This window comes from Eutrigla gurnardus (genome assembly GCF_963514095.1).
Source record: "Eutrigla gurnardus genome assembly, chromosome: 21".
Lineage (NCBI taxonomy): Eukaryota > Metazoa > Chordata > Actinopteri > Perciformes > Triglidae > Eutrigla > Eutrigla gurnardus.
The window spans coordinates 20,251,736-20,267,082 of record NC_139932.1 but is presented as its reverse complement, the minus strand read 5'-3'; the positions used below and the strand labels follow the sequence as shown (position 1 = coordinate 20,267,082).

General features: G+C 45.1%; 3 protein-coding genes across 3 annotated transcripts; 2 read left to right on the top strand and 1 right to left on the bottom strand.

Moving 5' to 3' along the window:
- Positions 1–348: 348 nt before the first annotated feature.
- On the top strand, positions 349–3,700 carry LOC311032056 (cell adhesion molecule CEACAM5-like). Its single transcript, XM_084038664.1, has 7 exons — positions 349–443; positions 954–1,202; positions 1,293–1,879; positions 2,000–2,311; positions 2,392–2,667; positions 2,762–3,010; positions 3,094–3,700. The coding sequence occupies exons 3-7, from the start codon at positions 1,606–1,608 to the stop codon at positions 3,114–3,116; spliced, it is 1,134 nt and encodes a 377-aa protein (XP_083894790.1). The 5' UTR covers positions 349–443; positions 954–1,202; positions 1,293–1,605; the 3' UTR covers positions 3,117–3,700.
- A 133-nt stretch (positions 3,701–3,833) lies between these two features.
- rpap3 (RNA polymerase II associated protein 3) lies at positions 3,834–10,095 on the bottom strand. Its single transcript, XM_084038663.1, has 17 exons — positions 9,955–10,095; positions 9,627–9,790; positions 9,383–9,541; positions 9,183–9,299; positions 8,814–8,941; positions 8,590–8,711; positions 8,433–8,503; positions 8,208–8,342; positions 7,938–8,065; positions 7,736–7,857; positions 7,578–7,648; positions 5,830–5,922; positions 5,358–5,557; positions 5,048–5,231; positions 4,465–4,562; positions 4,284–4,384; positions 3,834–4,192 (listed from the first exon to the last, which is right to left on the bottom strand). The coding sequence occupies exons 2-17, from the start codon at positions 9,777–9,779 to the stop codon at positions 4,107–4,109; spliced, it is 1,968 nt and encodes a 655-aa protein (XP_083894789.1). The 5' UTR covers positions 9,780–9,790; positions 9,955–10,095; the 3' UTR covers positions 3,834–4,106.
- A 575-nt stretch (positions 10,096–10,670) lies between these two features.
- On the top strand, positions 10,671–12,999 carry atp23 (ATP23 metallopeptidase and ATP synthase assembly factor homolog). The gene is made up of 6 exons (XM_084038624.1): positions 10,671–10,923; positions 11,127–11,172; positions 11,631–11,712; positions 11,798–11,935; positions 12,132–12,215; positions 12,307–12,999. The coding sequence occupies exons 1-6, from the start codon at positions 10,776–10,778 to the stop codon at positions 12,508–12,510; spliced, it is 702 nt and encodes a 233-aa protein (XP_083894750.1). The 5' UTR covers positions 10,671–10,775; the 3' UTR covers positions 12,511–12,999.
- Positions 13,000–15,347: the final 2,348 nt, after the last annotated feature.

Here is a 15,347-nt window from a genome sequence, read left to right as displayed (position 1 = left end):
GAGCCTCTGACCTGCGAGGCGACAAACAGCGCGTCTCACGCCGTTTCCAACACCACCATTGACCTCACCATCATCGGTGAGTCTGGGATTGATTTAAAAGCAATTAAATAAACTGTAATCACATCATGTCTTTTTATGTTAAAACTCTGCGTTTTGAACATCCCTCCCTGCAGACCCCTTCTCCGTGCGTCCCACCTCCCAGGCGCAACCGGCGGCTTACGTGGCCTTCTCTCTGCGGTGCGTCGGCTCTCAGAACCCGGCATCTGTCACATGGCTGAAGAACAAACACCCGATGGCCGCATCTGACCGGGTGCACTTCACCCCCGACAACATCACAATGACCTTCAGTCCTCTGCTGCAGGAGGACGACGGCATGTACCAATGCGTGGTGGCAGAGGGGGGGACCCCCATGCAATCCGTTGGCTACGAGATGAAAGTCAACTGTGAGTATAACGGGGGTCATCACAGTGGAGATGTGAAGGTGCAGACCTGATGAAGTTCATCGCTGCAGGTCTATCCACCATCATTGTTCTGGATACCAGAACCAGACCTGCTCCAGATTTCTCCGCCATTGCCCCGGGAAGCATTGTCGGCCTTTTGCCAGGTGGTGCTCTTTCCAGAGAGTCCCAGAAGGTCAGATACTCCGACCTTCTTAATAAGACAAGAGTCACAAACATCCACTCATTGGTGCACATTTTCCATGGTAGCACGGAAAAGGAAAAGGAGCGACCCCCCATCTGTTGACCTCCCACACTAGCTCACACTCCTTCCCATCAAATAAAGCATAAATGAATACATGCATTACATAAAATGTCAGTAATTATAAAACCTTTCCAGAGGTGCAAAAATCCATCTGCATTTCGTCTGAATCAAACTATGAGTCATATCTTCACATCTACAGACCTCTAACTTTTATATTGGCAAACAATGTTTGTTCTACCTCCAACATGCAGACGGCCCATCTTCCGTGGAGATCAGTGGGGTCACCGCCATGACGGTGGGAATGTCGTATGAATTTGTGTGCTCAGTCAGCTGCTACCCGCCGTGCCGGTTCACCTGGACCTGGGATGGTAAGAGCTCTTCGGGGCCCAAGCTGAGCCTGCAGCCTGAGAGACTACTTCCACCACAGAACCTGGTCTGCACGGCGGTCAACCCTGCTACAGGACAGACATTCATTGACAAAAAGCAGCTGGAAGTGATAGGTAATCATAAAAATACATTTTATTCAAGCATACATTGTTTTTTTGTTTTTTTTAAAGGAATGCCTTTAAACCAATCTCCATCTTTTCCAGCTGGACCAACAAATATCCGTATCAGCGGTCCGGCCTTTCTTACTGCAGGAGAAGCGTCCAACTTTACCTGCTCGGCTGACTGCCACCCCTCCTGCAGCTACTTGTGGACCGTTTCCTATGAATGGGAGACGTTCGCCACGCCACGAGGAAACACCATTTCTGTCACTCCGGCTGCGGGCGTCGTCTCCGAAACCCTGCTCTGTAGGGCTCAGGACCCCGTCTCACACCGCTTCATCGAACGTGCCTTAAAGCTGCAGGTGGCAAGTACGTCAAAGGCCTCCAACAATGTGAAGCAGCATTGAGGATATCGTTTATGCATCTTTTGTCTTCTCTTCGTGCAGGATTATCCAACATCACCATCGCTGGTGACCGTGCGGTGGCGATGGGAAAGCGGTACACGTACACATGCTCTGCCGTGTGCACCCCGTCCTGCGTGTTCACTTGGAGGTTCAGGGGGAAGACCTTCGAGAAGGATCGGCTGGCCATCACCGTCAGCGACTACGCCAAAGTCGAGCCTCTGACCTGCGAGGCGAGAAACACCGAGTCCAACGTCACCATCGCTGCCACTATGAACCTCACGGTCATCGGTGAGTCGGTGATGTTACCGACACCATAACACACTGGTTCCACCCGTGTTATGGTGTAGGAGCTCTGTGACCATAGTAGACTAGCAACGTTGATCAATTTTGATTGTCTTCTCTGCACAGACCCCTTCTCGGTTCGTCCCACCTCCCAGGCCCTGCCGCTCGCGGGCAAGCCTTTCTCCCTGAAGTGCGTTGGCCCCCGGGACCCGACCTCCATTACATGGCTCAAGAACAAACGGCAAATTCCGCCGTCCAATAGGGTGCATTTCTCCCCCAACAACACCTCGATCACCCTCAGTCCTCTCCTACGAGAAGATGGAGGGCTGTACCAATGTCTGACGGTGGAGGGCTTCAACCGCACCATCCACGACGCCGCGCTGGTGGTGGAGGGCGGGACCCCCATCCTGTCTGTGGGCTACCTGATGCAAGTAAACTGTGAGTATAAGATCAGTGTGCTTGCAGCCACATGAGCTGCTGTTTCTTGGGATCAGTACCGAGTGTGTCGTGTCATCCAGTCGGACCAGATGAGGTGCTCATCGTGAATCCCGACGGAGGCCCGGTGGGCGAAGTGATGTTCGCTCAGCCCGGATCCACAAAGGAGCTGCGGTGCGTGACCGACTGCTTCCCCGTCTGCCTCATCAACTGGTTTTACAACGGCACGTCCATCTCTACCAATGCCTCCATATCCTTCACACCCGTAACGCCTCCGTACGCCGCCACCCTCATCTGTGTGGCGTTCAACTCGGCGACGGGGAAGAACGGATCAGCTCTGACCACAGTGGTGGTGCCCGGTAAGCCGATATCAGGGGGTTGAAGATTCCACTTTTCTGCACCTATTTGAGTGGGTTTTTCTATGGTTTGTCATGATTTGTGCTTCTCCAATAGACGGACCACGGAACGTGATCATCTCCGGGCCGGATACCCTCGAAATCGGGGTCACGGCGACCTTCACGTGCTCCGCCGAGTGCTCGCCCTCCTGCAGCTTCAAGTGGACCCTGTATGGGAAGACCATGCCGGGCAGTGAGGTCGACATCACGGTGAACCGACACGTTTCCAAAGAGTCCATCAGCTGCCAGGCCGAGAACATGTTCACTGGGAAGACGGTGACGGCCAATGAGACGCTCGCCATCTCAGGTGGGCAGCGGCGGCGGCAAGTTTGAGGGTATTTAGACAAAGTTTAGAGCCGATATGTGACTAATATGTACTTTTCCCTGTAGATCCGGTCTGGTGTGGCTGCTGAGACTCTGGAAGAACTGCACTTCAGCCTCGCGATCTGACACTCGTCGAGGTTCGGTAATCTTCTTATTAATGACACCTTGTGTACGTGTGTGGCTGTATTTGCTCAAGCATTGTGTACTCTGACTGTGATGGACTGGTCCACCTGAATAGGGTGTTCCCTGCCTTTAGCACAATGCATGCTGGGACGACCTCTTTGTGACCCTGAACAGGATAAGACAGGGTATAAAGCAATGACACTGTTTGCTTGAGTAATACGTTTCGGGGGTTTTAATTACACAAAGCTAATCTCTTTTTCTTTCATCATATATTCCCATTTGTCTTGCCAAACAATATGTACCTTTATTCCTAATAAACAATGAGCTACTGTACTTTTCTTCTGATTACACAGTGTTAATTAATCACCCAGGTGACACATCTGAGATTATGCAGTACAGAATTCAAAACAATTCAGTAGTGACTGATTCAACAACAAAATACACCTTTATTTGTTGTGCAGCTTCTGAAAATAGTCTTAAAGGGGCCAGTGTGTAGAATGCCAAGCATCTAAGACAACTATGATGTCCGACATAAAAATCTGGAAAACGCGAACGGCCTCATCAAGAACATAGGAGGCGTGACGCGGACCCGCAACAATTCTTATTTTTAGGTGATAATCCACAAAATAGATCCCCCTAAAATGCTACACTCTGTACCTTTAATAGCGACTCAACTCTCACAGTTCTCTCCAGGTTTGCATGCGAACACATTTATGGAAACAGCTGTGGAGTAAATGTTCACATTTACACAGTAATGTAGCAGGAAGTCTCCGTTTGTGAGTTTTTGTGAGCAGCGTCATGAAAAGAGGAAGACGATGGAATCACATTTCCACCGGGCCAATTTAAGTGAACTCAATTAAAGTTTATTCAGTAATAGAAAATAACGACATTAAGTTGCTTTCAAAGTAACGTAGAACTGTGTGTGTCGGAGTTTGAAGTCTATGGAGCTCCCAGCGTCACACACCGTACTTCTTCTGTAAAGCCGAGACAGACGATCCCTCCAGCTCGGATCGGTGAAGGAAGTCAAACAGCTCTTTGAGCACTGAGGGGAGACAGAAGAAGTACAGCAAATCATCAATATGGTGGAATGTGTGGGTGGATGAGTGACCTCTGCAACATCAAAGAGACTCCACCTTTCCTCTCTGGGGACGACAGGAACATGACGGCCATGTCGAAGCGCCTCACACTCGCCAGGCTGCCGAGGATCTGCAGGGTGACAGCCGGCGCTTCGTTCCTGCACGAGACGGCTGTTAGCGAACGCAGACAGAAAACCAGTTATTTCATTTCCTTTGAGAATCTTCTTTAAAAACTCACTTGATGTAGAAATCACACAGCGTCCTCAGGAGCTGGTTGAGAATGTCGGGTTCAAGGGAGTGGTGGAAAATGGTTGCGTACGCCTCGGGTTTGATTTGCTGCAAGATGAGAACAAAAACAAAAAATGTAAAATCTCTCAGAACGTATTTAAAGCTAAGGTTGGCAACATTGAGAAACCAGATTTGAAGACTTATTCGACTGAAAAAAAACCAAGAAAGTGTTGCCGACTCTTTTCAGATGAAAGCAGCTCGTTGCAAGTTGCTATATCTAGCAAGAAAGTAGCCCAGTCGGCAACACTGACCCAGGCAGAGCAACTGATTTATTGATTGCGGTCTGAATGTAATGAGCAACAAATATCACAATGATGGGGATGACAACCAACCCGAGCTTTAAAAGAACTACTACTAAATTGCAGATTTAAGCTGTAAGTTTGCTGGTGATTCAAATGAAATGTGTGGAAATCAGATTGGGTTGAAAAGTGAATCATTACGATTATAAAATAATTAGCAATAAAAATCTATTCCACTGCACTCAGACAGGAAACTAGGCTATACTGCCTGAACACAAACATAATACTGCTCACCCTCAGGTATCTGTAAATGACTTGGGGCTGGTTTCCGATCTTGCGGAGGTCGGCCTCCAGCTGGAAGCTGTTGCTGGGTGGAGGAGGCAGCTCTGCTGCAGGCGAGGAGGCGCTGGCTGATGGCTCAGTGGGAGGAATGATTTCCTTCTGCGCCGGCTGTTTGTTCGGCCTGCTAGCAGGGACTCTGGGGAACAGAACATACGTTTACTGGTGGGGAATTATCGATGCCACGTTCCACAAACATGATGCAACATTTCCAAACAAGATAAGAAATAAAACGTTGTGACATAAGAGAGGCGGAGCCACTTGCTGGTCGGACGAGTGCGAGGGGACTTCTGCGATCTCCTCAATCTTGATCATCTTGGCGCTGGGGGACGTCGACAGCGGAGAGGATTCATCCTCTTCCTCCCTCGTCGACTCCTGGAGGAAGAACTCAGATCCAGCCGACTCCTCAGCAGACACCGTCACCTTCCCGCTCACTTCCTCGATATCAATCCTCCTCAGAGGTTTCTGAAGAGCACCACAACATTAATATTACAGAATCCAGGTTTTCAATTCACACTGATGTCTATCCTGCCACCTGCTGGACAAATAATGCTAAAGCATGTTGTAAATGGGAAATAAACTACTGTGTAAGCATGTCAGACAATTTGTATGTTACTTTAATTAAGTATTTTTTTTCAAATTGTTTAATTCATATTTTAGCCAATAATATGCCAAATATAAAGTGATAATCACAACTTCCGAGAGTAATAGACATGCACCGAGGTGGAAAAACTCACAGTTGACCGCAGATGTGTTGGTTTGTCTATTGGCTGAACGGTTCTCCGCTGTGTGCCGTCTGGTGTCCGCAGGAGGCCGCTGGAAGTCACGTCCTAACATAACAGAATGACATTAACGAGACAGAAGCCTGCAGAGGATCAAACCTGATTAAGTCTGAGGTCTCCATTGTCCACACAGACCTGGAATTTAAGGGACAAGAACCGTCCAGCCCAAAATCAAAAATCACCCGTGGTTCTATTCATTATGGAGCTAGAACAGTCTCATAATTCATAAATGCACACAGAAATTCATAAATGCACAAAGCAGATTTACAAATGTATTTGGGGATTTGTATATACATGTGACTCAAAACACAAATACATTTTCAATGCACACACAAATATGTTTCATTTCATATGTAAGTAAAAAATATTCACATATAAAAAACAAGATTCATAAACATATTTCCAATGCACACACAAATCTAAAAAAAAATCACAAATACATGAATGTTAAAGTATTTGCAATCTTCATCAAATACGCATTTGGGGCTTGTTACATTCATATATGAACTGTTGGACCTATATTTACAAAGTGCTTTTCATTTGTAAACCTCCCTGCATTTGTGTGTGAAACTTTTGAGACTCCCCTGACGTGACTCTGATCCACAAATGCGTTTTTTCTAAGAGGAGGTTGTCTGTAGCCAATCAGATGTCTCCCTTCTTTACAGCCAATCACGTGAGTGCGTTGCGTTGGAGGGATATGGGTGCTAGAGCCAGAATCGACCTTATTTCTGGAGATAATTTCCCTTCTTCCTGTGCTCCCTGTCTTTATGCTGTATAGATTAGGTGTACAGTTATATAAATATCTATTTTTCTTTTATAAAGAAGCATTTTATGGAAGTAATTTATTCCCTCATTCTGGGGAAGATGAACCGGTGCGGGCGGAGTTGTGTTTTAGACTTTTGGGGGAGACACTCACGTGATTGGCTGTAAAGGAGGGAGACATCTGATTGGCTACAGACAACCTCCTCTTAGAAAAAACGCATTTGTGGATCAGAGTCACGTCAGGGGAGTCTCAAAAGTTTCACACACAAATGCAGGGAGGTTTACAAATGAAAAGCACTTTGTAAATACAGGTCCAACAGTTCATATATGAATGTAACAAGCCCCAAATGCGTATTTGATGAAGATTGCAAATACTTTAACATTCATGTATTTGTGATTTTTTTTTAGATTTGTGTATGCATTGGAAATATGTTTATGAATCTTGTTTTTTATATGTGAGTATTTTTTACTTACATATGAAATGAAACATATTTGTGTGTGCATTGAAAATGTATTTGTGTTTTGAGTCACATGTATATACAAATCCCCAAATACATTTGTAAATCTTTTTTGTGCATTTATGAATTTCTGTGTGCATTTATGAATTATGAGACTGTTCTAGCTCCATAATTCATCACTCTAGATTGCTTTGGTGCGAGTTGTCTAGTTTTGAAGATATCGGCTGTAGCGATGTCCGTTTTGGGGTTCAACTTTAATGTTCCCAACAAAAGGTCTGTGGATTATCTTGCCTAACCGGGTCAGGATTTCTGGGAAGAGACATTAGTTAGCCGAGTGCCATATATTGCCATTATACTGGAGAGAAGGCAAACCGATCCAGATTGATAAATAGGACGACATATAATACGTATTTTTGATTTTGGGTGAACTGTCCCTTAAAAACACAGTTCATGAATAATCTCAAAGAGGATCTTTAAACGTACAATCTGTAGTTTCTGGAGCTCATTAAGGGCCTGTTTGTTCCCTGGTTCCAGTTTCAACACCTCCTGAAAATCTGTAACATAAAGTCAAATTAAAGAAAACAGAGAACATGCAGTTGCTGCTGTTTGCTTTTGGAGGACAGTGTTGTTCTATACAGCACCTTGTTTGGCGTCCTCCAGTTTCCCTAAAGCCACTCTGGCGGTGGCACGGCGGGCCAAAGCCTTGGAGTAGGTCCTGTCCAGAGTGATGGCTTTGGTGCAGTCCTCCTCCGCCTCTTTATACCTGCAGCACAGAAAAAACAAAAAGCTAAGTTTGATCTTCTTTTAAGAGACACTTTTTCACTGAGATATAAAGTATCTTACCTCTCCAGCTTGAGGAAGGCCATGGCTCTGTTGGCGGGCAGCAGGACGTTCAGGCTGTCTGCCTCCATGCCTCTGCTGTAGCACTCAACAGCCGCTTCATACTTCCCCTCTTTGAAGTAAGCGTTCCCCTGAAGGGCACATTCAGAACACTACCAATCAGAGTGCAGATCTCTGCCGGGTCTGTCTGCTACGACCACTGCTGAATTGTGTGATTTTAATGAATACAGCTGGTTGTCAGAGATGCAGCTTTAAAAAAAAGGAAAAGCATACTCTGTCTTTTTGTACAGCTGCCTCCTGTCGTCTCTGCTGCTCCTCCACTAGTCCCTGTTGATCAGGGTCTGCTGTGGGAGCCTCCTGTGGCTGTGTGGCTTCACTCTGGGCGGCTGGCACCTGATGTCCGAGAGTCTGAAACCAACCAGGCGAGGAAAGGAAATAGTAGATCAGAAGACTTGGAAAATAAGGCTAAACACCTAAAACGATCCTTCCAGCACTCACCTCTTTGATTTTTTTCACTTCCTCCTGTGCTTCTACATTCCCGGGGTCAAGCTTGAGGACCGTCTCATAATCTATTCAGAGACACATTCTCACTGTTATCTCAGTGTGCTTAAAGTTAAACAAATCCCCCAGGATCTAATCCTCTGAAACAGTTCACCTTCTAATGCAGATTCATATTTCTTCAGCGCGAGCCGACATGCTCCTCTCCGCGCGTACGCTTTGAAGTAGTTGCTGTCCAGAGCAATCGCCAAGTTGCAGTCGGACTCGGCCACAGCAAACCTGCAGAGGGCAACGTCGACGGCGATTTACAGGAGGGGCAATGAAGACATAAAACCAATATTTGTATATAATGCAATACAGCCGTCTTGTTGTGCAGCTTACTTTTTGAGTCTGAAGAAGGAGGTGGCTCGGTTTGTGGGAAGCACAGGGTTGTGAGGATCGGCAGCCATCCCTCTGGTGTAACACTCGACGGCGTCGTCGTACTTCCCATCTTTGAAATATGCGTTACCCTAAAAATAAAAGTATGGTCTGAGGATTTCTTCTTCACTTTGTTTTATTGCAGCACTTACAGCATTTGTTCTTCCCTTCCATCCCCTTCCTCTAGTGGACTTAAGTATTTGTATTTATATTTTATTCATATTTTTATCTAATATGCTTATATATTTTGTATATGTTGTGTATATTGCCAAAACGGAGTGCTGCTAAACGGTGTTTCATTGTCCTTACAATGACAATAAAGATATAAATGACCTTTTCTTTCTCAGACAGTCCTGTCTCCCGATCACCTGCAGCTTCCTCAGAGTCCGACTCGTTTGATTCTGCAGGACTTTCTTCTTCTTTATTATCCATCTCTTCTAGAGCCTTGTCCTGCAACATGGAGGCATACGTCATCAGTCAGCTACTTCCTCGACGTCTTCCATCATATTAAGTGTGACGGGTGCGTTAGCTACCACGTCAAACTTGTCCCACGATCTGTAGTCGTATGCTTTTATCCTCGAGGCTTCGTTGGTCTCCCGTGGCTTCGCGTCGCCCGCCGGATCCTTCTTCTTCTTCTTCCTTTCCCGCATCTTCGATTTGTAGTCCTTGTTGCGCACAGGTGGGAGGTTGTTCTGCGACACAATGAACACCTGACGATCAATAAAGAGCATTACCTGCTTCTGGGGTGGATGGACTTGTACAATAAGGGGGGCAAACCTGAACCTCCTGGACTCCTCCCGTCCTCAGCTGCTCATCCTTCCTCTTTATGTCCGTCTCCCAGCTCTCCAGATCCGTCATGAAGCTGTGCAGATCCTCCGCGTTTTGCCGAAGCTGGAGCTGCAACTCGATGGCTTTGTTCCCCACGGACATGTTATTATTCCCTGCGACACAGACATTTGTTTTTTGGGAGAGAAGAGGGGAAAACACACGAGAATCACGCTGTCATGCTTTTGAGGGCTAGCAGCTAGTTAGCAAAATACGAAGCATTCAGAGCAAATCAAGTAAATGTAAATGACAATACAGCGACTTGAAGCTTAGAAAGTACCTGGCGCTTGTTTCCCCGGCTGGTAACTACTGCTAAAATACTTTGACTTACTACTTCAACAAAATGTGTCGCTATTCACAGCTTTCTGTTTACGTTCGCGGCCATGACAGCCGCGTACCGGCAGCCTTTGCGCTGCTCGCGCCTGCGCGCTGGGCGTAACCATGAAAGATCATCTATGCTACAACCTTAAACACAGAAGCACTTACCACGAATGTAATAGTTTACCAGTTTTGTAAAAGTCCGCAGCTACACGCAACACAGGTGTCGGTTTTACACGGCCGTCATCATTTCTGGTTTTATCATGTAATTAAATAGTAGCTACAGCAATTGGGTTTGGAATAAAGCAAGCTTCCCCATAAAAAAATAAAAACAAAACAAAATATACATATCAAAGGTTGCCCATTGCCTTAATGTTAACGATGTTATAAATACAGCGTGAGTACGGGTCCCCTCGGGGTTTTAGCTGTGTAATTTATGGTTTGGTTATTCGGTTTTAGCTTTGGTCCACGTATTTCCGATGAGTTGACGACTCGTCTACACGCTCTGAATAGATGATCTATACCGCTAAACGTCTCTAAAAACAGCGTTGAAAAAGATGCGTTTTAATTTATTTTTATTCTACAATAAAATGAAATACTAGTTATGGGATTTTTTTGTATGAGAGTGCTGCCAATCAAATAAAAAAACATATTACCATTAATTTACCTTTGACCTTTTGCGACCACGTGATCTACAAAACAGTCATGACCTCTTTCGCTAGCTAGCCATCGGTGGGCTAAACTAATGCTAATATTTCCCAGCCTGCTGACAGATTTCCCACAATGGACCAGTCCAAGCAAGAGGAGGAATACGGATACAATCTGTTCCCGGAGAGGAACGCGGGGAACTACAAGGGGAGGTCGATCGCGGAGAGTCTGTTCACTTTCAACCACAAGTGTCAGGTCATGTTGCAGTTCGCGATGGAGACGAGTGAGTGTCCTAGCTAGCTATGTATTCCTACTAAAGGGGCAGTGAACAGCGAATATCTCATCCGACTAAATGGTTTTTGTTGTTGTTGTGATGTTTAAACGCAGTGTTAACGTTTTAACCTTGCGTGCAACCTAGCAGTAAGCTAATGTAGCTAGCAGCTAACGTTAGCATCATTCAACTCTAACTGGTCTCTGCTTCCTCAGGTCCGTATGCCAAACTCCTCCTCAGTGCCATGAAAAGTTCAGGTTGGTGCGTATCACCTCAATCAAATATACTTCATAGTACCATGTAAAACCTGGGACTTGTTTACACAGCACTGAACAGACTATTGCAAATGCTACTACTGTTATTACCAGCTAGATAATAATAATAATAACACTCAAATACGCTGTTTTTAATAGAAACAGACATTGCATTCATTTATTGAAACATCTTCAGAATCATTTCCTCTTTTTGAATTTATTTTAATCCCAAAATTATGTATTTCCTTTAAAAATATATACATTTTAAAATTGCCCAAAATTCCACTTCCTGGTTAATACTCAATTTCTCTGTCTTTTAATGTGATAATGTTCACCTGTGTTCCTCCCTCCACTATATTTGACACTTTTTACAACAATATAACAATAAGGAATTCAAATATGAGCTGGCTATGAATACTTTACTGTTACTGTTGTAGGTGACTTTACTTTCCCCTCTCGCCACAGCCAAGTGTCCAAAGAGCGACATTTCTCCTGTGAGGACTGTGACGGGACGGTCAGTGGCGGCTTTGACGCAACGTCTTCCCAAGTAAGAAAATGTGTCTTTGGCAAGCATGAAGATCGACGTTCTGGCGACGTAAAACAGAATGAGAGTGCTTTACGTTTCTTTGCAGATCGTCTTGTGTCAGAACAACATCCACCAGCAGTCTCACATGAACCGAGTGGTCACGCACGAGCTCATCCACGCCTTCGACCACTGCCGGGCCCACGTCGACTGGTTCAACAACTACAGACATCTGGCTTGTTCCGAGGTGAGCGCAATGCAAACTTTGATTACTGGGTGATTCAGATTGCTCTGCCTTCTTGAGTTTGCTGTTATGTTCCTGTTGAGTTTGAGAATAAAGTCACAGTGTTTTAATTCAACTGTTAGGGAGGAAATAATCATTATCCTGCTTTTAAAAGTTGTTTGTTGATCATCCAGAGACTTTGTTTGTGTCATTATTTCAGATTCGGGCGGCTAACCTCAGTGAAGACTGCTCCTTTAAAAATGAAGTCTCCAGATTCAACTTCGGCTTGAAGCAGCATCATCAGGTACCTGTACTGACATGAACGGGACTTCCTGGCAGGTTTCAGGCGTTTATCTAACATTAACTTCATGTTTGTTTCTTTTTTCTCCGTGCAGGAGTGCGTCCGAGGCCGTGCTCTTCGCTCCATCCTTGCTGTGAGGAAAATCAGCCGCGAGGAGGCGGAGAAAATAGTGGACGAGGTCTTTGACTCGTGTTTCAACGACCACGCGCCGTTTGGACGCGTCCCGCACGGCAAGAAGGACGCCAAGTTTGCCAACAGAGATTACGAGAACAGAGATCGATACTACGCAAACCTTTAGCGTCGTCACACTCTCGTTTAACTCCCAAGGGTGCTGTGACTGGCGGCAACGCTGACGAGAGCTCGACCCGGTCCACACGAAAGCCTCAACAGAACGACGGGGTGTCAGAAATAAAGACCAAATCCCATCAGAAGGGATATCCAGTGAATCATTTGTCCTTGGAACAGAAAAACAAAGGAAGTAGTTCCAGTTCACTTCATGTTCTACCTTCATTTTTTATACTAATTCTGTATAAAGGGATCGTGAGGAGTGATTTTGCTGTGGAAGTGAATTATTAACGAGGCCCCGGTGATTTGTCATTTGTTTTTATTTGATCAATGGGTGCTTTTAAGGAAATAGAGGATTTCTGATATTTGCTGTCCTTCGATGACAAATTAGTATCTCTGTTTGCTCTTCACGTTGACCTCCGCTCACGTCTTGTACATAGAGCTGATTGTGCTTAAATTAAACCGGATCAACTTGTGTTTGAATTAAAGTCGGATTCCTCTGAAACAGAGTTATTTTTTACGTTCGACCTTGGCGCAAACATTTTAAATTCAAATTTCCAAAGACGCACAAGTGTGCACGTTGCTGATTATAACATCTTTATGTCTAATCCTGAAAGAGGATTCTTCGAATTAGCATGTGAGGCAAGTAATACGAGCTGAGTGGGGAAAAGTTCTTCTGCAACAACACGGTCAACTTTATTCACATCTGCGCCGCGACTGTAAAATGTCACTGCTGACATCTTTATTGGACATTAGCATTTAAAGAATCTCATATCACCCCAAAGAGATTAATGAGGGAAAAATGTATAAGGGAATTAGCCTCATAATCCCCCTCCTTTCCTCCTCCTCCTCCTCTGCTTATCTCAAAGACAACACTCTCTGCATCGTAATCACAAAGTCACTCTGCGTGTCTGCTGTTGGGGTGTAATGTGCCGCTTATCTCCACGTTCTCCTCTTAGAAAACGTGTGAGATGAGCGTGGGCTCGAGCAGCGAGTGGGTGGGATGGCAAGCGAAGGAGATTAGGTTAATTTCAGACGCTTCACTGAGAAGATGATGAAAACGGCTCGGAGGCGGAGGGATTAATGCGAGACAAAACACAAGAAAAACAAAAGGAAGGGAACGATATGTGGATTTGTGCAGTCGTACGCCCGGGCGGGCTAAATAAAGCAATCGTACAAAACAATAGAATTACTGCCGGAATATTGTGCACATATCAAATGGCAGCTACTAAACACATTTAATGCAATTAAGACGCGTGGAACGAGAAGTTGACATGTAGTGCTGAGGTCATGAGTCCACGTCCTCACAACAAATCCACATTTAAAGGTTGAGGAGGCGATTCTATTCAGAAATATGTTCTATTACTTGAAATCCTCGTAACATACAGATAGCAATTAATACATTAAATTCTCCAACATAAAAACCAAAAAAGTGTCATCTGTGGCCGTGGAAGGACTGTTAAAACCTGTCCAATCAAAAAGGTCTGATGCGTTCAAAGTCTGTGGTTTTTCCAAATGACCTACTCAACCTTTAAGGCAGGTGTGTCAAACTGATCCAGTAAAGGGCCGCTGTGGCTGCAGGTTTTCATTACAACCAAGCAAGAACACACCTGACTCGACTTATTCACCTACCTGATTTGCCTTCACACCTTGATTGGTTGGATCAGGTGTGTTCTTGCTTGGTTGTAATGAAAACCTGCAGCCACAGCGGCCCTTTACTGGATCAGTTTGACACACCTGCTTTAAGGTGTTACAGCTAACGTGCATATAAAAAATTCAAATCTGACAAACTCTGCTTTTAGCTCCATCTTTGGTCTCTACCGCCTCCTGAGGGAAATCTCTCCGTCTTCAGCTGCTAAAGGCTCCACGATTTTCACGTTGCGTTTCCACCTAACTTTAATTATTCTGTTGCTTTCACTTGACACAGATTGATCCATATTAAATACAAACACATTGATTAAAGCAGTAAAATTATATTTTAAGCAGCATATACAAAAAGTACAGAGAAATGTAGTGTTGTAGTTTCCTTATTCAGGACTGTAGTACCATCTCAGTCCTTTAGATGGCAGTTAAGGCCGCTCATCCTCACCACCCAATCCAAACAAGAGCTTTTAATGTTTTACTGAGATAAATATATATATAAATATATAATTGAATCCATTTCCAGGTGAAAGTGGGGCCTTTTACGAGCAGAGAAAGGTTGCCGTAATGAAGTTGCCGCTGCGCAGAGCGACGACTTTCATTATTCCATCTATTTAAGCAGGCGGCGCCCACTGTGATCTAATTTGGATGCTCCGGCAACACCGAAATCCCTTCGCTAATCTGCTGTAGGACAACACATTAACCCCCGAGAGCACTTAATGAACTCATCTCATTAATTAGAACAATGCCAGATTTAGTTGCGAGGCGGTGAAGAGCGAGGACACCCACTTTGCCTTTGTGAAGTTTTAAGGTGTCTGCTCTTCACGGGGGAGGAGGACTGATGAGAGCCTGCTGAATTATTTAGCCGTACAGAGAGTTCCTTATTTTAAGGAAGAAGGGCCATGAATGTTTCTGCAGAATGCATATTTTGAGGAGAGAGTAAGCGATGAGCTTCGGTGGGAAATATGCTCGACACACACTTGTCAAGGTCTTGGATGACTTTGGAAGGAAGATGGCCGACCTCGGGGGGAAAAAAGCTGGTGGACGTGGCATCATTTAGGTGGTCGTCTCCGGCACTCGGGGAGGAACGCAGGAACAAAGAATATATATATATATATATATATATATATATATATATGGAGTCCAGTCGGCCATCTTTAGCCCGAGGAGAACAATCACATTCAGCTGATTGAGGACAAGAGTGCATAT

Bases quoted from the DNA above. Each gene is read 5' to 3' on its own strand.
- atp23 (XM_084038624.1), top strand. From the start codon at position 10,776: ATGGACCAGTCCAAGCAAGAGGAGGAATACGGATACAATCTGTTCCCG. The intron at 11,936-12,131 runs GTGAGCGCAATG...TCATTATTTCAG, and splicing joins GACATCTGGCTTGTTCCGAG to ATTCGGGCGGCTAACCTCAG. The intron at 12,216-12,306 runs GTACCTGTACTG...TTCTCCGTGCAG, and splicing joins GCTTGAAGCAGCATCATCAG to GAGTGCGTCCGAGGCCGTGC.
- rpap3 (XM_084038663.1), bottom strand. From the start codon at position 9,779: ATGTCCGTGGGGAACAAAGCCATCGAGTTGCAGCTCCAGCTTCGGCAA. The intron at 5,558-5,829 runs GTGAGTTTTTCC...GGTGCTCTTCAG, and splicing joins CAACACATCTGCGGTCAACT to AAACCTCTGAGGAGGATTGA. The intron at 4,563-5,047 runs GTGAGCAGTATT...CTCATCTTGCAG, and splicing joins TCATTTACAGATACCTGAGG to CAAATCAAACCCGAGGCGTA.
- LOC311032056 (XM_084038664.1), top strand. From the start codon at position 1,606: ATGCATCTTTTGTCTTCTCTTCGTGCAGGATTATCCAACATCACCATC. The intron at 1,880-1,999 runs GTGAGTCGGTGA...TTCTCTGCACAG, and splicing joins TATGAACCTCACGGTCATCG to ACCCCTTCTCGGTTCGTCCC. The intron at 2,668-2,761 runs GTAAGCCGATAT...CTTCTCCAATAG, and splicing joins GACCACAGTGGTGGTGCCCG to ACGGACCACGGAACGTGATC.